Consider the following 24,515-nt stretch of genomic DNA (forward strand, 5'->3'; position numbering starts at 1 on the left):
TAGTTGTGGGCTCAGTAAGGGTGTTGCATTTCTCAAAATTAACTTTAAAACGAGATGTTTCATTTTGATTCAAGACCTGCTTTAATAATATCATGATCTATCAAAACCAGCTATGGCAAGTAAAAAACTATTTGCAGGTTTTCATTACATAAAGATTTTCCTTTTTTGAATACATTAAAATAAATGATTATACAGTAAATGTGAAAGCCTTCAAAACTTTTGCTATTTTAGAAACATAAATAATCAGAATCACAACTATTCTGAACTGAAAACATTTACACATGGACATTGCACTGACTTTTATCTTTTTAACAGCACTAAAGTCAATGGAGTATTTTCTTGTATGATCTTGAAAGTTGGGTTTTGTATTGATTGACCCAATCAACTGAGGTGTGATCCTTTCTTTACTATATAAAAATATGACACAGTTCAGAACTCATAGCATGTATTTTTGCAGCCAGGTAGTCATCTTTAGTTTATTCCCAAATCATTTCCTCTTGATAAACTTCGCAAAATATAAATACCTTTCTTAAAAAGCATGTGCAAAGTTTTACAACCATATTGCTGGATTTCTTCATTGTTTGGGAAGGTTTGCATAGCATCAAACACCAACAAAAATACATCTGTCTCTTCATCCAAGAGCATAATTGTAATTATATCTATATAGCAGAAGAGAAAATGAGATGTGATTACATTCTGTACTAAGCTACATTGATCATTTCTATCTGAAGCACAGAACTTGATTACAAATTATTTCATACTGTCTTTAAAAGTGCTAGTTTTGTTCTTCACTACGATGGGTCAAATCCATGTGTTGGTAGAGCAAATATGGGATTCCCAGAGTCACCTGCTGTCATTGGCCCAATCCTTCAGTTCCTATGCAGGCAAAACTCCCAATGGAACCATTGCCTGTATAAGGACTGAAGCATCAGGCCAATTGCTTGTATTATAAAGAATAAAAAATGCTAACGTCATTTTCTACGTCTTGAACCCATTTTGTTTTAAATTAACATGGATTCTTTAAAAGCCTATGATAAACTCTGTCTATTGGTGGAAGTGTCTAGTAAATAGGTGATCATATAAAACAACCCATCAGAAGGCCAGGGTTAAAACAGCCATGCAAAACTCCATGCAACCACTCACCTATGGCAAGTAATTTTTCTAATGGATGAGTAAAATATCATTAGGTTCTTTCATGACAATCATTTTCATGGGAAGGGTGTATTTTTTGTTGGACCAATATATATTCATGACAATTTTTCAAGGTTGTGTTAATGAAAAGTATGATTCATTATGCATAGTATTTCAGTTGCAGCTATTCTGTTCTATTTAGAACCTATACTATATATAGAATATATAGTCCTACAGCTCTGCATTCTCCTCAGCCAGGCGTTCTGACTGGAATATAATTAAAGTATACACACACATTATATAAGGGTAAAGTTTGATTAATCAATTACATCTACTATATCGCTGGGAGGAACAGTATCAGTAAGAAATAACCTATGATAGAATAACTAGTTGATAGCTTAGGAGCATTGTGACATATGAGACTGAGGGAAAACTGCTAGCAGTAGTCATTCATTAATGGCCATATTTTGCCATCATTATTGTTCATATTGAGTAATACCTTGGTCTGCAAATAGGGCCTGACCTAAAACTTGTTAAACTCAATGGATTGACTCCCACTGGCATCAAAAGGCTTTGGTTCAAGCCCATAGTCCTCACTACAGTGGAACCTCTAATTTATGAACTAATTGGGGATTGAGGAATTCATAAAATTGAAAAATGCATAAAACTGAACATCTCAAAAGTACAGTAAGTACGGTGCCTAACTTGCAGTATGATGCATTGCACTGCTTTCTTCTTGTTCTTCAAACCACTGAAAAGTTATTTCCAATGCAAGGAAGACAACAGAATGTGAAGGGATGTTGACTTGTTCATCAACAATGTCACTTTCATTATGTGATTTTTTTCATTGGGAAAAATGGCTCCTATAACAGACTGTTTGTAAGAGAGGTGTTCATAAAATTGAGGTTCTACTGTATATGTAAAGTAAAATATTACTCAGTGAGAGTAAGGGTGGCAGAATATAACCCTTGGGGATACCCATTAATTTCAGTGGGAGTTCAAAGAGTTCAGCATCTCACAGGAAGCTTTCAGGATGTAGCAGGATCTGCTCATTAGTGAGCAGAATGATAGAAATTACTGTGTCTCCGAGAGAATCTGATCTTTTCAGAAATACTAGCTATTACAAATGGAAAGATGTCAGAATCAGTTAAACTTGCCCTTCCATTTAGTAAGAAAAATTACTTAACTTCTCAGCAAGCATCTGTTACTATGCTAATGGTTCTGAACAAAAATGAAAGTCTATATTCTCCATTGCCTTGCAGCCAGTGGAGTTATATACACCTGTGCAAAGTAGGTGCAAAATACTACCATTACAATTTTGTAGCATTTACTCCTACTTTGCACAGAGGTGCATGGCAGAGAAGAATCAGGCCCAATGTGTCGAATAACCCATTTTATATTATAGTCTACAATTAAAAATATCATACCAATTAGGAAAGTAAAATGCATAATACCTGAAGAGAGTAGTTGATTTAGTGCCTTGAGTCCTATTATCAAGAGGTTTCTGTTTGCGTTGTGGATAGCAAGCATTTTAAGGATATTACTAAAACGGAAAAAAAAATATTAAGACTAGTCAAATGTTAGTTCAAAATATACCAAATACAGATATACAGCAAACACTTGCTTGAAGAAATAGAATTTTTTAACCTAGGGAAAACTTTTTAAAGCCATTTTTAGCTCTGACTCAAAGAAATTTTATACCTTTGTCAGTTTGGCTTTTTAAGCCATCAATGACCATAACTAGTTTTCGATATTTTATTTTTATATATTATACTTTGTTTACCAAGACTGTACATCTTTTAAAAAAAGAAAAAAAGAGAGATGTAATGATAGACAAGTATATAACAAAAATGGAATGAGATAAAAAGATCCTTGTAAATCACTAACTGCTGAGGAACAACTTCTGTCATTAGATACACATACACAATTCCCACTGAAGTCAATGGGGACGTATATGCATGAGAGCAGAATTTGGCCCTATGGGAGTAAAATGGTAAAAAGAAAACAGGGATGCAAGTCATACCAATGTATACATAAAAGATATTTTACCAAGGAAGATAATAGGCCGCATGCTGCTGGGTTTACCTGCAGAGCAACTTAGGAAAAAATAAATTCTCCTCACAAATTTCCTCCAAACAAAGTTCCCTCACAACTGTCCCACCTAGGAGAAAGGAGTTCACCACCCTGCCTAGAACAAATGGTCCCTCAATATCAATCTTTAGACTCCCTGGAGGACAGGCATACTGGCATGGAGTCCCAAAGCCTGTGCACAGCTCACTGGTCTTCCCTCTCCCTCACCATAGTATGATTTGCAGCATGGTTCAACCCACAGTGACTTCTGGACACATTTTTCCCTGGAAATCACAGGGTCCCAGAGGAATATGCTGGGGGAGATTATCCGGTTCCCAGCTTTTCCTGCCCCTTTCTCCAGACCCATCTCTTTCAGCCAGAGTCCCAATCCAACAGAGTGGTACCGCAATGGTCTAGAAGCCAAGGATGAGCTAGCAGCAGAGCAGGTACTATCTCATAAGTTCAGGGTGTCTTCAGCCACAGTTTACAACCCTTCATATCACACAGCAAAGTAATATGTGTAGTAGTGTTATTTATAAAGTGAATTTTCTATCTTGGCTATGTTCTACGTCAGTAGCATACATCTGAAAGCAACTACTATATATATTGGATTTGTGTACCAATTTGCAGTGAATTGAGATACTGTCTTGACCCATCACAAATTCAACAAAAACCAGGCCCTTGTAGGCTCCAGGTGACCATTGCATAACCTATGGATACAGAAATTTAAACTTGGATCAAGTGCACTATTTGGGTCATTCTTAACAGTGGAAATCAAGATTCAGTTAAAGATAGTCTTGATATTCATGAGAAAAGATGTCTCACTGCACTTGCAACATTATTCATTGATCTCTTCTGTCGAGCTTAAGAGGGGCATAAGGACTTATACAGCTCCTTTACACTGGGACAGACACCTCGGACAAATTCTTAGTTGGGCTGAAAGCTGGGGAGATGGTTGGAGGGAAGGAAGGAAAATCTTCTCCCTTCAAACTTGTAGAGGAGCTCCACAGACTTACCAGAGGATACTTCAACCCAGTGCCTGAAGCACCATAGTCCTGAACATCCCTAATGCACCCCATTGTGGAGGAAAGACACATCCTTTTGTCCAATTTCTCCCTTGTCCATATATGTCCCACACCTTGAATGCAAGGAGAACCCAGAGTTGGCCCATATGACTCTGCTCAGCCTCCTGAAATCCAAACCTCTCCTTTGCACAGCAGACCCTCACCAGCTCTAGTTCAGGAAGGGAAATGGAGATTAGGTTTGGCCCTGTGTGTTCTGGACATTTCACAAGAGGTAAGCAGTGCCAATCAATAAATCTCAGCTCTGAAGTACCTACATTCTAAAGACATGAGTTGGTTCAGTATAGTGCTGCACAAAACAAACACAGAATGGGGCACGGTTATTAAGACCAAAAGATTGAGCAATGCACAAAGAAATTCTCCACACATCCTCCCATCTCAAAAGTAATTGAAAGAGAGGAAGTTAAACACTTTCACCTCATTTACTGTATGACCAACTTATTGTTAAAGATTACAAAAGTTGTGGCAAAAATTTTATGAGCAGATATGCTGAGAGAATTTCCTTATTTTTTCCTTTTTGAGAGTTGTTATATAAACTACTTATCAATGTATCAGTCAAGACGTGAAAAGTTACTTCATTTGCTACATTGTTTTTTGTAACAGTTAATATACCTTGGTTGAGCCAGAAAGTGTTGTGAACCAATTAGTCAAATTAATTATTATAATTATTCATTTGTCATACTGTAGCAGGTACCAGACCTTATAATGGATCAGGACCCATTGTGCAAGGTGCTGTACAAATACAGAGTAAAAAGACAGTCCCTGCCCCAGAGCACTAACAATCTATGTCAATATTTCTAACTTAAAATTTCTGTTTTCCAAAAATACACAAAGGCGTATCATCTTACACTATAAACCAACTGTATATAAATTATGTTTTTATCTCTAGCCTACTTGCATACTGCCCCTCTGCAACCATCAGGCAGTTGATGTAATGCAACAGCACTATGGTACATACCAGACACTCCTACAAAGAGCTCTAAATATAACAACTGATTTGCTCTGTCTTCAGCACTGACGAGAAAATATGCTAGGCTTGCTAAGCTTAGCTCCTTACCAAATCCTACTTTCGCTAGTCATGCTTTCAGATAGGACTGTGCAGAATTTGCCAAAGTATTTATAGTGGTAAGAAATAATGTTTGGTGTTGTCAGCAGCATGCCCTACTGCTCATGCTGGGAAACAGATTGTGTCTAGATAGGAACTTTGCTTCTATTGTCATTATTATGTGGACCCTTGGGAGGCTTGTGTGACTAGATCACGAGAATAGGGATCAGCTCTCTGGAGACCAAGAACGAATGACAGTATTTACTGCCACTATTATACCACTCCTCTTAGAATTTGGCCCATTCACTCAACAAGGAGTCTTTAAAATACTAAAGAAACCTGAACTATACCATATGGGTTCAGTCATTGTCCTTCTTGACTTGAGCACCTGGTATTGTTACAAACAAAAACTGCCAATGCCTCCTTAAAGGCACAGACTCCATAGACAGTGACTTATTTTTTTCCCAGTGGTTCTCCACCCCAAAGCCCCACTCCACTCCTCCCCTTCCTCCAATGCCCCGTTCTCACTCTGCCTCTTCCCACTCCAACTCCGTCTCCTTCCCTGAAGTCCCTCCCTCACTCCACCTCTTCCCATCCCTGCTCCCTGAGGCCCCCACCCACTCCCTGCTCGCTGCTCTCTTCCCTCCCACAAGCCTCTTCCACAGCCATCAAACAGCTAATTGGCGGCACCACGAACAGCTGTAGCTGGTGGGTACTGAGCATCCACTATTTTTCCCCCATGCGTGCTCCAGCCCCAGGGCACCCACAGAGTCAACATCTACGATTAACTATATAAACAATCTATCATCTACCATATAAAATTATAGTCCAGCCATTGCATAATAAACTATAGTTTGATACAACTGATCTTACCAACTACAACCTGGTACCCTTTTGAGAAAAGAAATGGGTAAGATTGGAAAGAGTGCTCACCTGACCTGTGACATTGGACCTTCCCAGTTACAGATTTGACCACACTAGTGAACTATCTTTTCTTAACCATAGATGAGGAACATACCTCCCTACCCATATTACTGCATCACTTGGCTGCATTTGACAGCTTAAATGCTGCTGTTCCATCTTAAAGAGCTAGCAAGACGGATAGAAACTCCATGAGATGGCAGAGATCCTTCCTCTCTTAAACTCTACCACGAGGTGATTGCACTTCTACCTTCCAAGCTCTCATTGTGGAATTCCACAAAACTTTATCCTCTTCCCAACTTAAGATATGTGTAACTGCTAGATGAGTCCATAAAATGCCCTAATTTGCCAACAGCATGTAGATGTCACAGAACTATAGTTCTTTCAGTCTGAATGCTAAGAATGGAATCACCTGGCTGTCATAGTACCTAAATGAGATCAGTGCTCGGATGCAGTAGTTTGCTGATGACGAACCCGGGGAAAGGAGGAAATGCTGGCGAGAAGAATAAAGGAATTTGAAGACCTAGCAAACATTGTAATATCACCCTCCTTCTAAAATGTTTGCCCCCATATTGTCAGAACGGTTCTGAAATCCCTTCATTTGCCTTTGGCCGGCCAAGGGACCTTTCCACATCCTGCCAAATGAGAACCTAGTGACAGTTCATGCTTTTAAGCCTTCCAGGTTTCAAATAGTAAAGCATCATATTTAGGAGTGAAAAATACTTAACAACTCCAGCTGGTTCAACACATACTGTCTTAGCCTACCTACTAAACAACATACTCGACACAAACACAACAGACTGATCACTATATAGGCTCCTCATATAATCCTGGATCAAGTTAATTTCAAAGAGGTTTTCTAATATGAGAATGGCAATTAATGATACAGCAATTTACTGGTTTACCTTCCAAAAAATCTTTTTATACAAGTATTTTTTCCTCTTTGCTGTCCTATTTTCTGTCCATTAGATCCTGTTCCAAACAACTTTCAATCTTCACCTAAGTCTTATGATGGAATTCTAGTGCATTTTTTTTTACTCTGCATTACTATATGATAAAATTGTAATAACCAAGTTAAAAAGTTAATCTAGAACAATTATTTAATGTGTTAGAAAACACATTTTTCTCCTACTTTCCTCTTCTAGAAGAACTCTAAGAGACATTTTGCATACAATACTTGTTTGTAAAATGTATGTACTTACTGATGAACACCAAGTACTTCCCAATCCTTTCCAACATCCTGAGGAGTTATGTTACAAAGAGTGGCTGGACACACTTCTATTAATTTACAAAGAAGCAACCAACCCACCTGTAAAATAAAAATGTAGTTATTTTTCAACAGACATGTCAACTCTCTTACTTGTGTCCCTTCTCTGAAGAAGAGAGATTCTACTTTAAAACAAACACAGTTTCCCGTTCCCCTTGTATGTAGGAAAAATGATTTAGCTCACATAACATATTCCCTGATCTGAAAACCTAATAATCTAAACAAGATACAATGAACACACACAAGACAAGGCAGAGTACACACAAAAGTTAACTAGCTGCTCAATAATATGCAAATTCCTTGATTATGAAATACCTCAGAGAATAAGATACCCAAGGCCTAACTTGAAAAAGGTTCCTTATTTTATCCATTTCATCTTGGAGAAAAAAAACACCAATAAATGTTCCTAGTTTATTATGAAAGCTTGCTAGATCTTAGATGTGTAGGCTCACATATTGAAAAAGTATATTAGCGGCTTGATTACAGCCTATAAGTATCTATACAGGGAACAAATATTTTAAAATGGGCTCTTCAAATCTAGCCAAGAAAGGTATAATACGATCCAATGGCTGGAAGTTTAAGCTAGACAAATTCAACTGTACATAAGGAGTACATTTTTAATGGCAAGAGTAATTAACCACTGGAACAATTTACCAAGGTTTGTAATGGATTCTGCCATCACTAACAATTTTTAAATCAAGATTGGATGTTTTTATAAAAGCTATGCTGAGGAATTACTTTGGGGAAGTTCTATGGCATGTGTTATACAGGAGTTCAGACCAGACGATCACAATGGTCCCTTCTGGCCTTGGAAGCTAGGAATCTATTCAAAATATATAACATTGCATGCCACGTATCAGGCCATAGAACCATGGACGGTGTAGCCTTCCCAAAAATGAGGAGGGGGGCAGGGGCCCCTGCCCCCTCTATGGCCCTCCCCTTCCTCTTTCCCCTGAGGCCCCACCCCTGGCCAAGCTGGAAGCTGGAGCCAGGGCCCCTCCCACCTGCCCGAGGGGGGGCGAGGGGACCACGAGAGCAGCCCCCAGCGAGTGTCCCCAGCCCCGGGATCACTACTCCTGTCCAGGGCAATTGGAGGATCCGTGGCTCCCTACGGCTGCCCAGGCTCCCCAGCCGGGCTCCAGCTGCCGGTCTGGCCAGGAGATAGGGCCAAGGGGCAGGGCCATAAACCCCTGGCCCTGCCCCGTTCCAGCACCCCAGCATATAACATATTACATTTGATTGAGAATGCAAACACTTGAATGATAGACCAACTTTATCTAACAAATGGGATTTAAATCACAGCACAATTTGGTCCTATGTATTAACAAGAGATGTTACTTATCTGCAATTATATTATAAAATTCATAAGTCTGGCTTTTATATTTAATTTTTAATGTTAATTTTGTGTCCAGGACAGGTACTGGATTGTGATCCCTGGAGACTGAAATCTCCCATTAATCCACAGAACAGGAAGGGCATAGAAAACAATAATGCGAACTCCTCCACTTAAACAAGTGTGTCATAACCCTGACCTAAAGGAAGCATCTCTTGGTATGAGTGGAGAGTTTGGTTTCCATACAAATTCAGTTTTTGGCCTCTCCTCTGAGACTGACAGCAAGGGTATCATTTGTCGTGGGTGATTTTGCATTTCAGCTATTTGGTCACTTGGAGGACACCAATTCACTCCATAATTGGACTCATTCATATATATAGCCAGATACATATACTTTTGTCTCTAATCCTCCATAATCAAGACAAAAATAAAATTAATAAAGGACAGTAACTAAGTTATCACTTTCAAACGAACGCTGGTTCCTTCAGAACAGTCTTTCCACATAAGGCTCAACCATGAATAGAACACCGGATTGTGCCTGGACCTGAACAGATGCAAGAAGGTTCAGAAGGAGGAGATGGTGGAAAAGAGAAAGAGCGCAAGAACCTCCCTCCCCTTTGCATATCTGTGCAGGGATTGCACAGAATCTGTCCCTTGTAGTCCTCTAAATGCAAGAACTCCAGAAGACCCTCACTCTCAGTGGTTTTAACGTTTATAAAATGAATGAAGAGGGCAGAAGAAGGCCATCGTTCCATACAGAATGAGAAAAATGAATCCAGCACTCTTGCAAAAGGTGGCATAGAAGCTATGCCTCCCTGAGGTGTTGTTTCTGAATCTGACAAGATGCCACCCTGAGCTCCTGATGCACTTCCCACACCACACAACTATGTGCCATAAAGCCACAATAAAGCCCTAAGAAAAGATACTTTTTGGCTACATAGACAGAATTATTGTTTTAAATACTTATGGAATGTGTGTTAGATAAACTGATCATTTTAATTATTGTCTGGTTCTGTGAAAAACAAATACTGATGATTTGTTAATGTCAATTTGTTTTAATTATGAGTCATGTTTAAATGTAAAAAATGTCACAAAAGATAATGTCAGAGGTCTGTAACAGTAAGCCATACATAGTTATAGAACAAAGAGGAAATAGCATAAGGCTTTCATGTTCAAAACTCATCTTCCCTTTGCCAGCTGTTGAACTAAGTACAGTTTACTGGTCACTAATGAATGTGTTTGCATTGCTTAACAAAGACTGTGTTTTGAAAGTCTCCCACCCCTCATCTAACTCTATCGTTCTTTATAAAATGTAGAACATTATAAAAATTAGTTTTATGCCTTGGTTTTTTTAGTTCCCCCTTCTTGTTCTCTAAAACATTTTCCTTATAAAATTTAGATTTGTATCACACCAAATTATTTATTATTTTAACAGCAAGTACTGATAAATGTTTTCAGTAAGGACACAGTACACACTGAAAAATGCCAAAGCAAGCATCTAATATGCTGATACAGGGATGGGCAAATGACAGCCCACATCCGGCCCATCAGCTGTTTTAATCTGGCCCTCGAGCTCTCACTGGGGAGCACACTCTGGGGCTTACCCTGCTCCAGCACTCCAGCTAAAGAGCAGGGTCAGGGGCCAATCCACATGGCTCCCAGAAGCAGCTGCGCAGCCCCACTCCGGTGCTCCAGCTGGGGAGCAGGGTTGGGTCGCACCACACAGCTCCTGGAAGCAGTGGCATGCCGCCCTTCCCCCCACGTGTAGGGGCAGCCAGGAGCCTCTGCTCTGCATGCTATCCCCACCCTAAGTACCACATCTGCAGCTCCCATTGGCTGGGAACCGCAGCGTGCAGAGCCATCTGGCCGCATCTCCACTTAGGAGCCAGAAAAGGGACATGTTGCTGCTTCCGGGAGTTGCTTGAGGCAAGCGCCACCTGGAGCTGCATTCCTGAGCCTCTCCCCACACCCCAACCTCCTGTCCCAGCCCTGATCCTTCTCCTGCCCTCTAAACCCCTCAGTCCCAGCCCGGAGCACCCTTCTACACCCCAAATTCCTCATCTCTAGCCCCACCCCAGAGCCTGCACCCCCAACAAGAGCTCTCACCCCATCCCAGACCCCCCTCATTTCTAGCCCCACCCCAAAACTTACTAAATATGATATCTGTTCTGTTTAAGGCATTATTATTTTTTAATTTTTGGAAATCAATAAGTTTCCCACTGTTTGTAGAGAAGTTTATGAGGTCTGTATTAGTAGCCCAACTTGCCTTGGTATGTGCAATACTGATCTACTAAGAAGCAGAGGTTCACTTTGTACGAGATGATTATACAGGAACAAACCATTGTGTGGCAAGCTGAGCCAGAAGGAAATATGTTAATCAATCCAGACACTGCCCATACTCAGACAAATCTCAAAACACTGGTCATTTTCACTCTAGTGCCACAAATCAGAAAGAGCTACTGATCCAATAACCTGTGCATTGAAAAGCAGTTGTTAGTGTAGACATGCGGTAGCAAAATGGAGCATCTACAGTAACCCCTCGCTTCACGTTGTAGTTGTGTTCCTGAAAAATGCTATTTTAAGTGAAACGACGTTAAGTGAATCGAATTTCCCCATAAGAATTACTGTAAATAGGTGGGGTTAGGTTCCAGGAAAAAAAAATTCACCGAACAAAAGACTATCTATACATACACACACACACAGAGTATAAATTTTAAACAAACAATTTAATACTGCACACAGCAATGAGGATTGTGAACCTTGGTTGAGGTGGCAGAGTCAGAGGGTGGGATATTTCCCAGGGAATGGATTACTGTTAAATGATGAACTAGCATTTGGCTGAGCCCTCCAGGGTTAACACACTGTTGTTAATGTAGCCTCACACTCTACAAGGCAGCACGAATGGAGGGACGAGACACAGCATGGCAGAGAGACAGACACATACATGGGGGTGTGTGTGAGTGAGTGTGTGAGAGAGAAAGAAAGAAAGAAAGAAAGAAAGAAAGAAAGAAAGAAAGAAAGAAAGAGACATACACCATGTGTGTGAAAGAGAGATGTGCATTTCCCTTTAAGTACGCTGACCCCCCTTTAAGTACATTGACTTTTTAAGTAGATAAGCAAGTTCAGACAGCAGCTGCTGCCAGCAAGCTCCCTCCATCCTGAGCTCTGTCCTGTCCTTCCCTGTCCCCTCCTGGCTCTATGGAGATAGGCTACAGGCGCCAGGGGAGGGGGACACCCTGACATTAGCACCCCTCTTCCCCCCTGCACAGCAAACAGGAGGCTCCCAGGAGCAGCTCCAAGGTAGAGGGCAGGAGCAGCACAGGACAGTGGGAGGAGGGCCAGCTGAACTGCCCGGCAATTGACAGCCTGCTGGGCAGCTGCTGCCCAGGGAACATAGGGCAGCGGGGAGCTGAGGGAGGGCTGCCGGTCCACCCTGGTTTCAAGCCCCCACCAGGTAGCTCCAACAGGCTGCTTTTTCTGCAAGCAGTGGACAAAACAGGCGGCTGACCTGACAGTGGCTGATTTGCCTAGAAATATCATGTTGAACAATGATGAATTGGAATTTGACCAGGCTCCTGTTGGGTGAATATTAATTTTTAGTCTCCTCTATATACCTAATATGTGGCAAGGATATTAAAAATGAAACATTTATGTAAATTAAGCTATTGGGCTAAATTATAAAACATACTGAAAACATTTTACTGAGGTTTTTTTCTATTTGATTTGTCTATTATGCTATTAAAAGATACTTCTGAATTATAGAGGGTTTTTTAAACTGCCAATAATATATATGTTGGGGCCCTGATTTTTCAGACGTGCTGAGCGCACACTACTCTCACTGGCTTAAGCTGAGACTGTTGGTGCTCTGTGCTTTTTAGAGTCAGGCCCAGTCAATTTGAGAAAAGATTGATGTTCTTTTATTTTTTTATTTTCCCCTTCATTTTCTTTTTGAAAAGATGACTGTGAACTGCCCAGCAACTGACAGCCTGCTGGGTGTCTGCCACACATGGAACCTGGGGGAGATGAGGGGGGGCTGCCAGTCCACCCTGCTTCCAAGCCCCCACCAGCTATCTCCAACGGGCTGCTCTTTCTGCAAGCAGTGGACAAAGCAGGCGGCTACCAAACAACATTAGAAGGGAGCATTGCGCAACTTTAAATGAGTCTGGTCTCTAACTGATCAGCAACATAACAACGAAACGATATTAACCAGGACAATGTTAAGTGAGGAGTTACTGTACAGCACTGTCCTCAGCATAAACTCAGACTCAAGAGTCCCACAGTTATTGTGACTGAATCACAATGGATGAAGCAGGGAAGGCTGAGTAATTAGTTTACAATATTTTTAAAATTGTTATAGCATTAGGGAGCAGAGGAAAGGGTGGCTGCAGCATTTTGTGACTTGAAGGTTTGTGCTTCATACTACCTATGGGTTTGCTTAAAACAATATTAGACTTTTTGTTGCCCTTTAAAGTCAAGTCATACAGGCTAAGAAATTCAGACAGAAGGTTGAAACTTCATTTTAAAACCAACTATTAAAAGGTGAGTTAAAGATATTATCCCAGTGTCCTGGCCAAATTGCAGTTCAGGTACAGTAATTACTTTCTTCCTTATGCAGCTTTCAAAATTTCCCCTGCAGTTTCAGTTTGAGGTATTTTTTACTTCCTATTCTAAACTTCTGTCATTTTGCTATTGCTAAACTGCTGCGTTCAATCCTAAAAGTATTGGCTCTATAAATCCCTTACCTATGGGATAACTGAATAGTGAGCCATGAAATTAAAGTTTCAGATTCCCCACACTGCTCTGATATCCTCAAATGAAAGGTATAATAGTGCAAAAAATTACTATTTCATTATTATTATAAACAACTATACATCACTGGGAGAGTCAAGAATACATTGTATTGCTTACTCTGAATTTTTTTAATTGTGTGTGTTTTAACATAGACCTTTCCCAGTATTTAAAATACATATTTGTGGGGGATTTTTATATTTTGCTCCTAACAAACTCAAATTGCAATTTTTTTTCACCTTTTAAAAATCATACACATTTATTTTAAAAAAAATGCAAGCCAGCCCTATAGAGATCATATTGTCTGTAAATATCCTTTGGGGATAACATACATTTTATTTTATGTGACTGACTGCCAGGAAGGATCTGTTTCATGTGCTTTTTCTGGCAATGACATGGAAAGCACCTGCAATAGTTAATATGAAAATAAGTCAGTCTTATATTACAGAGATAACCAAGCAGAATCTTAAACTGCAGAATTTCCCCCAGCTTTGTTTCTAAGGTGGTCATGTGCGTGACTGTGGCTATTTAAGTAAGATGTCACTTCCTTAACACACCCTGCTATGTTTAAGAACAATACTGGAATATAGCCAACATTATATCACATTTGTACCATGACACCACATGAGATTTAGAAATTTGCACGCTATAGTACTTACATTATTTATAAATATACTTGTTTGCTTTATTTTGGTTTAATATTTAGAAAAAGAAAATAATTCACATACACAAACAACAGGTGACAACAAACTTTAGCCATTAAAAATCATTAGTATTCCAGAGCAGTGGTCCGTGATAATAGTATAATATATTGGTAATATTATTAGTACAAAATAGTGGTACCTATTATAATCTGTTTCTTAAAATTTTCCAACAAGTAATTTGACATAGAAGAAATATAGCAACATGGATAACTGAATTCCACAGATTAAAATGGTATATGGTATATTCTTATTTATTTTTAAATCCACTTCTGTTTGTCTCTCTTTAATGTGTTTCTTTACTAGAACATCTGGGGGTGACTGTACAGAACTGCTAACATTTGGGGCCCTGGAGCTATACTTTTGTTGTATTTATCTGCTTACTGTAATATTGTCTCATCTTATGTAACCTACTAGCAGGGCCGGCTTTAGGCCAGTTCAACAAATTCCCCTGAATCGGGCCCTGCCCCAAGAGGGCCCCGTGCCCAAGCCCCAGTACGGCGTACCAGCAAGAGCAGGGGTTGGAGCCCCAGGCCCTTTAAATTGCCACCAGAGCCCCACTGCTGGAGCCCTGGGATAGGGCTGTGGGGCTCTGGGGGCTATTTAAAAAGTCTGGGGCTCCCATTGCTTCTACCGCCCTGGGCCCTTTAAATAGCTCCAGGAGCCCTGGGGAAGCGGGGGGGGGGGGGGGGGGGGGGGGGGCTCCAGCTGCCTCTGCTGCCCCGGTCCTTTAAATAGCCACAGGAGTTGCACCGCTTCCCCAGGGCTCCCACAGCTATTTAAAGAACCACAGTGGTAGAAGCAGGGGAGCCCAGGGCCCTTTAAATAGCTATTTAAAGGGTTGGGTCTCCAGCTGCCTCTGCCACCTCGGTCCTTTAAATAGCCGCTGGAGCCTCTCTGCTTCCCCAGGGCTCCCATGTCTATTTACAGGGCCGGGGCAGAGGAAGCAGGGGAGCCCCAGGCTGCTGCTGCTACCCCATGGAGGAGGGGGCACTCATCACACAGGGTGGGCTGTACCCCCTGTACCCACACCCCCTGCCTGCAGCCAGCCCCTACTGCACCCCCTGCCCTGCCTGCACCAGCCCCTGCCCGCAGCCAGCCCATCCCCAGCCAGCCCCTGCCACACCCCAATGCCTGAAGCCAGCCAGTCCCGCACTCTTCTGCCTACAGCCCTGCCAAACCCTGCGGCAGCCCCCTGCAGCCCTGCCTAAAGCCAGCCAGCCCACCTCACACACCCCTGTCTCCAACCAGGCCCTCACCCTTTGCCCTGCCTGCAGCCAGACAGGGCTGCCCAGAGGATTCAGGGGGCCTGGGGCAAAGCAATTTTGGGGGCCCCTTCCATAAAAAAAATTGCAATACAATACTATATTCTCGTGGGGGCCCCTGTGGGGCCTGGTGCAAATTGCCCCACTTGCTTCCCCACCACAGGCGGACCTGGGAAAAATAAACCTTGTGCATCACGGCACAAACCCAGTTTTGAGAAAACTTCTTTACAAGGTATCACTGGTTCTCAGTATCAGCTAGTGCTAAAAGGCACTAAAGCTCAGTAAAAGGATTGGACAAATATTTTCCGTCAAAACTTTTTCTGGATTGAAAACTAGAGGGTTTTAAAAAGCAGAAAAAAAATCACAGACAATGTCTGCTTTCCTTCAAAATTTGTTGTGTGTTGTTTTTTTTTTAATTGAAAAGCTGAAATTAGTCTGCCAAAACCTGAACATGGTTTGGGGTTTCAGAAGTGTGTGTTCAAATATTTGCTGCTTGTTGTGTTTGATTGTTTAAAGAAACAACAAAAAATTCTGCTTAAAAACATTACAAAATTTTTGAACCACCTCAGCTTGTGACCAAACGCCTGAGCCCATCCACTCAGAGATTTTTCCAGGTTTCTGCTACTCTGCTGGCTTCCTTGACTTATATTTGTCTCCATAACTTTGGGTTCATTTAGCTTAGAACATAAGAACAGCCATACTGGGTCAAACCAAAGGTCCATCCAGCCCAGTATCCGGTCTACTGACAATGGCCAATGCCAACTGCCCCAGAGAGATTGAACCTAACAGGTAATTATCAAGTGATCTCTCTCCTGCCATCCATCTCTACCCTCTGACAAACAGAGGCGAGGGACACCATTCCTTACCCATCCTGGCTAATAGCCATTAATGGACTTAACCTCCATGAATATATCTGTTACCTACAGAGTGGCTCCATGGGGTCCCTCTCAAACTGGAGATGGTTCCTGTGGGTTTGTCTTTAGTATAGCTTATGTACATACTCCATGAGCTGAGTATTTGAGATTGTTCCAGAATCTGGGATGAGCCTATGTTGTGAAAACTGAAATGCTCAAAATAGCACATGCATGTGAATGGACACAGGGTGCTAAAATTAAATTAACCCAGGGGTTCTCAAACTGAGGGGTCTGGACCCCTCAGGGGGTCACAAGTTTATTAGTGGGGATCACGAGCTGTGAGCCTCCACCTCAAACCCCGCTTTGCCTCCAGCATTCATAATAGTGTTAAATATATAAAGAAGCGTTTTTAATTTGGGAGGGGGGTGTCGCAGAGGTTTGCTATGTGAAAGGGGTCACCAGTATAAAAGTTTGGGAAACACTGAATTAACCCCTCTGGAGCCTCACGGAATGCAGAGGAGGCGGGTGTTTCCCTTGGTAGGGTTGGGAAGGATATTGCTCTTCTCGTGATCCCTCCCCCAATAGCTAATTTTAAATGAAGCTACCCTCCCCTGACATGAATCTCCCTATGGCACTGAAATTAAGTATAGACTATAATTTGGCATTTGAGAAGTGGAAGGGATGGTAGCCCTAATGGAAAAACTAACAGCTTGGCTCTTCTACAAGCCTCAAATTGCTGAATGAGCTTTATGTTAGGGAAGGCTGTACCTCCCGAACAGGCTGGCCCTGCCCCCTATCCGACCCCCACCCACTTCCTGCCCCCCGACTGCCCACCCCCCCCTCAGAATCCCCAACCTATCCTGCTCCTTGTCCCCTCACTGTCCCCCAGAGACCCCGCACCACCACCACCACTCAGGAACCCCACCCCGTTCCCTGATTGCCCTGACCCCTATCCACCCCCCGAGTCATGACAGACCCCCATAATGCCCACGATCCAACCCCGCCCCGTTCCCTGTCCCCTGACCACCTCCCAACCTCTGCCCCCTCCCTGCCCCCTGGGACTTCCTGCCCCTCAGCCAACTCCGCCCCCCCCAGCCCCTTACTCCCAGCTCCCCCCCTCTCCCGGAGCCTCAGCGCATCCAGCAGCGTCCCTCGACAGTGGCACCGTAGCTCCGGCGGGGCCCCTGAGCTCCATCCTGCTCAGAGCCACGTGGCCAGGGGGCAGGGCTGCGAGCTCCAAGCCGAGTGGAGGGAGCTCAGGCCCCAGTGGAGCTCGCAGCCCCGCCCCCTTACCACGTGGTTCTGAGTGGGGCAGAGCTCAGGGGCCCCGCCAGAGCCACGCTGCGCCCCTGTTCAGGGACGCTGCTGGATGCGCTGAGGCTCCGGGAGAGGGGCGGAGGCAGGGTCGGGCTGGGGCCGGGGAGCGAACCTCAGCCATTCTCGTGGGGGCCCTGATGGAGCCCGGGGCAAATTGCCCCACTTGCCCCCTCCCTAGGCGGCCCTGTAGCCAGATCCTACCTCCAATCAGCCCCTGCCCTGCCTCCAGCCACCCCAAGTCTACTGGTGCCCTGCAGTTCCCAGGGCAGTAACCCTGCACACCTGCTTCAAGGAGGGGAACAGGGAGCAGCTGGGACCCACACATGTGCACACCACTAGGGTGACCAGACAGCAAGTGTGAAAAATCGGGACAGGGGGGTCGGGAAATCCTATATAAGAAGATGACCCAAAAATCAGGACTGTCCCTATAAAATCGAGACATCTGGTCACCCTAGCACACCCCCAGGGAGTGGGGGGGACCTACACATGTGAAACGGAGCTCATTTCTAGTTCAGGCCCATCTTTTTAAAAAAGAACTTCAGGTAGGGTTAACATACATCTGTATTTTCCCAGACACGTCAGGTTTTTTGGTTCTTAAATCACCATCCGGGAGGAAAATACGGATGTATGGTAACCCTATTGGTACAAAAAATACATACAGTGGCACATCCCTTAAATCAGAACTTTTTATAGGGAACCGGTTGCTAAGAAATGAAAGGCTTTTTTTGACTTTTTTTTTTTTAAGTCATCCCTGCCGGGGCCCCGCCGAAAATGTTCGAATTGGGTCCCTCGCTTCCTAAAGCCGGCCCTGCCTACTAGTGACAATATTGTTAGCAGAAGCATTTGCAAGGAGACTATTGCTGTACAATGCTGTATGGCTGTTCTCACACCCCTGCGGTAGGAAAGGCTGTGTATGGTTACCACCAGTGAAAGTAAGGCGGTCTGGTCCGGTATTGCATACAGTTAAAAAGGGGCCGCTGGTACCGGCCTGTGCCGCTGACTTTAAAGCATTGCTGGGGCCGCGCTTTAAGGACCCTGCTTAAAGCGGTGTCGCGGATGGGGGGTGGGCACAAAAAGGGCAGCGACGTTAAAGCGCTGCCAGAGCCAGCCCTGTACAGGTAAGAGCTCAATTACACTTTCACCCCGATTGTTATGTCTGGCACGGCGACTGCACAGCTGGACTTTCCCAAACGTTGAGGGGGGTTTGATGTGGCTCATTAGAGCATCAGGACCCGCCGCAAAGTTTGGTTCTGAATCCAAACTTCCCGCGCAGCTGCGGGGAGCCCGGGGCTGGGGCTTGGCCCCATCGCTCCCCAAGGGGCTGTGTTAGGCTCTGCTCCGTGGGTTTGACAGCGGCCACCTGGGGACGGGGGGAGGCAGCCAAGGCGTTTACCTGCTGCACCGCGGCCACTCGCAGGTAGGAGTCCAACACCAGCAACAAGGGCACGTGGACGTTGCGGCCGCCGAACAGCCTGGGCGCTGCGGGGAGAAGAGAGGAAACAGAGCGAGAAAGAGCCCGTTACTCGCCGGGGCAGAGCGGGGGAGCCCTAGTGGGTGCCCGGCCCGCCCGGACAGGAACTCACCGCGGGGCCGGTGGGCCAAGGCCAGCAGGTCCTCCAGCGTCTGCAGCAAGCTCGCCAGCTGCTTCCCCTCCTGCACGTTCGTGAGGCGAACGATCAGCTTCCTCAGGACGGCTTCCTCCCGCTTCTCTTCCTCCTCCTCGGGGCAGCTGCCGCGACTGGCCATGGCTGGCCCCCTCCTCCTCCTCCCATGCAGAGCGCCTGGGAGCTCCTCGGGCTGCTGAGGCGGTGCCTGTAGTAACTGCTGCCGCGTCTGTCCCACGGCTCAGCCCCGCCGCTGTGGGCATGGGGCTATTTTCGAGCCTCTTCTCCGTCCCCCCGCCCCCTTCGTCTCAGCACTGACATAATCTGCGGCGAGACCCCACAGGCCCTGCCCCGGCTTGAGGTGAAGGGGGGTGCAGCGCTGCCCAGCTACCCTTAGGGGGCGCTGACGCGACACACTTTCTCGTCAGGGGGATTCCAGAGGAAGAATCAGCCAATCAGTTTTCAGCCGCTGACCGCTCTGCCGTCCAATCGAATGGGAGCTCTGGGAGGACCGCCCCTTCGTGCCTCTCGGCGTCAAAGCGGGAGCCGCCCTATGGTGGTAATGTCGCGTATCGTTGCTTTGCTGTGGTTGGGGTCGGGGTCTCGGGTTTTTGGGCGGGAAGCAGGCGAGGGCTGCAGCTGTGGCGTCTCCTTCTGGGATCGTTGGGGGGCGGGGCGAATGAGTCTCGCAGACGCAGCACGGACCATGGGGGGGGGGGGGGTGCAGCGAGCTAGGCGTCACCCGGACACAGCTGGGGGGGCTGCCCCTGAGGGGTCAGGCTGAGCACGAAGGGCCCCACGTGCCTCATAAGGGGCTACAACTGAACTGTTTTTTTCCGGATGTGGGGGGAGGGCCCCGGGCAAGTTATGCCGATCCCACGGGCAGGGGCCCTTGGCTCTGATTACTTCTCAGAGAGTGACTGGTGCTGGCACATGATGCCCAACCAGCGGCTGCTGAAGTTAGAACATACACCATGTGTGGCTAGTCCTCTGATCCAAGTATCAAGCTGTCCTCTGCAGTCATCTCTGATACGTTGAAAGGCGGGCCTTTGAAAAGCGAGATTTTAAATAATTGAACAATTACCCAAATCCATCTCCAGAACGAGGGGGCCTTCGAATAAAAATGCACCTCCCTTTAGCTGAGGGCTGGCAACTCTGTGAACAAACTCCGTAGCCATCATCCAGCAATTAATGATGTGACAGAGGTTTCAGAAGCATCAAAACATACTGCAAATATCTTAAGTATTAAATTAAGATTTAGAATCAAATCTCATGTGTCAAATGATTTTTCTGAATGACTTTTCATCTTCCCACCACACATGCTTCACTTGATTATATACAATTATCAGAAGTCAATTTAGCCAAACAATTGCTGAATTCAGTAAGGAGTGATAATGAATTCAGTAAGGAGTTTGTAAACCAACTGAAATGTGATCTTAAACTTGATGTAGCTCTGTGGTGATGTGTTCTTATGACATATATACACAACTAGAAAATGTAAAAGTTTCAATGTATTAACCAACTTGTTAGTGTATCTGTCTTTAAATTCATTAATGTGTCTGTCACTTCTCCAGAATGCTTGTAACGGGTGCCAATAATCACTAAAAAAATCCTCTAAAAATGGGGTTTGCAACAGTAAGAATAAAAAATAGGAATACTTTCACCAACTTAACATTTTACTAAAAATTAACAAATGAACTGTTTTGAGAAAGTGAAGCAAATAGGAGATAAAAACAGATCACTTATTGAACATGAACACCATGATGTATGCTTTCTGCGTTTTCCCCAACCTCTATTGCCTCATTTTGGAAGTATTCTCTTGCCTCACGTCTTTCACACTTTCTCTTTTGCAAGAAGAAACCTTGTACTGTCACCAGTTCTGTTTTTCACCATTTTTAATCGCTTCTAGCCATTTATGATCTGTTACTACAGATCACATTTTTAGCAAGTAAATTGCGACCAATACATGTGATCAATACAAAACTGTGCCGACTAAAGGAAGAGAAGGTGAATACTTTAAGACCGTTTAAGTTTATCTCTGTTAAGATGAATGTCTTATCCTTTTTGAAGGAATAACTAGGAGTGTGGGGTTCTTGGAAGCTTTCATGCTTACTGTATCCTAATGCCCTGTTACTGATAAACATGCACAATGCTTAATGTGAAAACACATGAAGAAAACCAGCTTAACTCCTCTTTTAAAAATGTTTTATTTTTAAGACACAAGCATTCTGAAACACCTACAAATCACTGGTTACTGCAAATGCTTGTTGACTAAACTATCTTTCGACTATTAGTATCAACTTGATCCTAAAAATGTAGGGCAGTGCTGTCTGAATCCAGCCATATTTTTAAGTGTTTGAATACAAAGAAACTTTTGTCTTGGTTTCTTAATTATAGACCACAAAACCATAACTGCATTTGTGACATGAAGGGAAACAAGCTAAAACTTCAAGCACTATAAAGATTATATGAATCTGTGTCAGTTTGATGAAACACTGATTCATTAGAAACTAGTTGAATGCTTTCTCATTTGAACTAATGCTAACTCTCATAATAACAAAGTAGATTGAATATAAGTAGATACATATCAATCAGCACATCTAATACAGTTTTCTTTCTTCAGAATTAATAGTTCAAACACTATATTTTAAGAAATGGTGCTGGATTCTTGAATTCCTGACTGTTTGACAGCAGCTAGCATCAGAGACTTCAGAGGAAAATTTAAAATATGCCATAAATTGTAATGTTGGTAATTGCACCTTTGGGAAGACTAATATCAAGCATGAGGTTTTATATCTCCTCAAATGCTTATCCTAACTAGTATAAATTGCACATCTTTACTTAACCTATTCACGTAACTATCTAACCCTAAATTGAATCTGCTGTGGATGGTACTCTTTCCTTTTTGAAGGCTGATTGTAAGGGCATTGTAATGTGATTTTAGTGTTCATGTGTGTAGCTGCCATAAACTAATTTTAACTTTTTTATGGGAAAAGCTTGTCATCTAGCTAATCAATGAGATCATTACTGAATTACATTGCGTACTGAATTTTGAACAAATTATTGAAAAAATACTAGATGGTTCTCCTGTAATTATTGAAGACATTCTCTTTCTTTTTAGAGTTAAAAATTAATGATTCATTATAAGTAGTCATTTGGAAACATATGACTATCTGAATATCTTCATACTTTGTAGCTCTTCTCTGGGCAGAATCAGCATTTACTTCTATTTCAAACTGGTTGAATTTTGGTAAAATTGGCCTGCTTTCTTTTTATGAGGTACAAAAGACTAACGGTCTTGTAGAGACTTTTTTTTTTATAGTGCCTTGCTAGGATGGATGGAGTGGTTCTTAGCGGGTTCTGATGCTTACTCAAAGATTCTAGGGGATGCTGATGAGGGAATTTATTCTTTTTTTAGGACTAAAACACAGGGTTTGTTAGATTTAAGCCTTGTCAATCCTACTGTTTAACCTGTGTGAGGCTGATAAGAAATTGTGGCATAGGTTGCTATGTTAAAAAAGCACAAGATGACACCTTTTTATTAAATCTGCTCTTTGTACTTTATCATCCTATGCAATCTCCTCTGTGTGGAGAAGTAATGAAGTTCTGAGCATTGTTCAGCATTTGGTCCTTTCAGCTCTGTGCAGTACACTCAGAGTTTGCTTCTAGCCGCACCTTGCTGTGCCACAGTTCCTTGCTCTATTGCCAGTGTAGAAACACACAAGTGCAGTGGAGATAAAATTGGAATGTCAGTGAGTATAACTGGGATGACATTATAAATTTGGTACTTAAGGGGAGATCACAAACATTCCAAGTTTTGATACGCAACAGCCATAGTGCACCAAAACATTTTACTTGCACTTGTCTAATGGCCTCATAGAACTGTACTTGGTAGCAGCAATTAAGAATTCTGCAAAATGCAGTGACAAATCCAACACAGATCACCTAGAGAAGGAGGTTTACAAGTATAGAAGGTAGCAGTCATGAGACTTCTAGGTAAAGCAAGTCCCTGTAATTTCTTTGAAAATGTACATTATTTACATTCTGATTATCTGTAGTCTTAAGATTTTCCCATAAGACCTCTTTCATTAGTGCAAATATTTTACTACATTTGACGATGCTACGTGGACAAAAGGCAAAATACTTTAAGAACTTAAAAAATTATGTGACAGGGAAATAGCTTGCACATTGTGCAGATACACTTCTACCCCAATATAATGCGACCCGATATAACACGAACTCAGCTATAACACGGTAAAGCAGCGCTCCAGGGGGGCGGGGCTGAGCGCTCTGGCAGATCAAAGCAAGTTCGATATAACGCTGTTTCAGCTATAACGCGGTAAGATATTTTGGTTCCTGAGGACAGCGTTATAGAGATGTATATTAAAAGCATATGTTCTTAAAATATATTCTTAAAGTGTTGTCCTACTAAGCTGTCTTTAAAGAGATACACTGTTAAACCTTGTTTGCAGCATACATTTTAATTTGTAAATGCTGTTTATAAGCGGGAGATGCTATCATATTTAGCATGAAATGACTTACTTGAATAGAATGTGTACTATACATCCTGGCTCCATGGGCTTTGTCCTCAGAAGCTTCTGTATATAATTCTGCAATAGGAAATTTAGGAATGTGGAAGTAGAGCAAGCACTGACAGGGATTTGAAGGGGATTTAAATGCAAACAGTCCCCTCTGTGAGCAAGAGTCAGGCTAGTTGTAACCCTAATATCACGAGACTTGTAGAAGCGAGGATTGTGTGAGGTGAGTGGGAAAGAACTGTGTGAAAAGTTGTTGCGACCTTGTGTTAGATAAAGTATGGAATGTAGACTATAGAAGTGAGAAAATAAGTGAGAAAAATAAGATATCAAGATGACCTAGGTATAAACAAAATGCAGCTGTTGCTCATTATTGTATGTAACAAAAGGTATCAATGCTTGCTGTAATTGTTTACCTGGAGAGAGACCTGTTTAATCTCTCTTCCTCCATGCAATTGCTAGAGATAATAAAGTATCTGACTTGCTGCACCCAATCAGAGAGTGAGAACTCTGTTTTTCTCCTACAGGAGCAAATATTCCTCATCTTTTCCTCCGATTTTGTGTTATTCCTGGCAAGGGAAAATTCCTTCGTGGATATAGCG

General features: G+C 43.1%; 1 protein-coding gene across 3 annotated transcripts in view; it reads right to left on the bottom strand.

Annotated features, from left to right (window-relative positions):
• Nucleotides 1–19,772, bottom strand: part of LRRK2 (leucine rich repeat kinase 2) — a 119,140-nt gene extending 99,368 nt beyond the window's left edge. For 2 of the 3 annotated variants that reach the window (XM_050935997.1, XM_050935996.1), the window contains exons 1-5: nucleotides 19,358–19,772; nucleotides 19,168–19,253; nucleotides 7,452–7,558; nucleotides 2,586–2,674; nucleotides 525–659 (exon numbers count right to left, since the gene is read on the bottom strand). In XM_050935997.1, the coding sequence (XP_050791954.1) occupies nucleotides 525–659; nucleotides 2,586–2,674; nucleotides 7,452–7,558; nucleotides 19,168–19,253; nucleotides 19,358–19,520 (580 nt within the window). In that variant the 5' untranslated portion in view covers nucleotides 19,521–19,772. Of the gene's footprint in view, nucleotides 1–524; nucleotides 660–2,585; nucleotides 2,675–7,451; nucleotides 7,559–13,969; nucleotides 14,044–19,167; nucleotides 19,254–19,357 lie in introns of those variants that run through there. The other variant, XM_050935995.1, reaches the window with a different exon arrangement.
• Nucleotides 19,773–24,515: the final 4,743 nt, after the last annotated feature.

Source organism: Gopherus flavomarginatus, chromosome 1 (genome assembly GCF_025201925.1).
Source record: "Gopherus flavomarginatus isolate rGopFla2 chromosome 1, rGopFla2.mat.asm, whole genome shotgun sequence".
NCBI classification, from domain to species: Eukaryota; Metazoa; Chordata; order Testudines; family Testudinidae; genus Gopherus; species Gopherus flavomarginatus.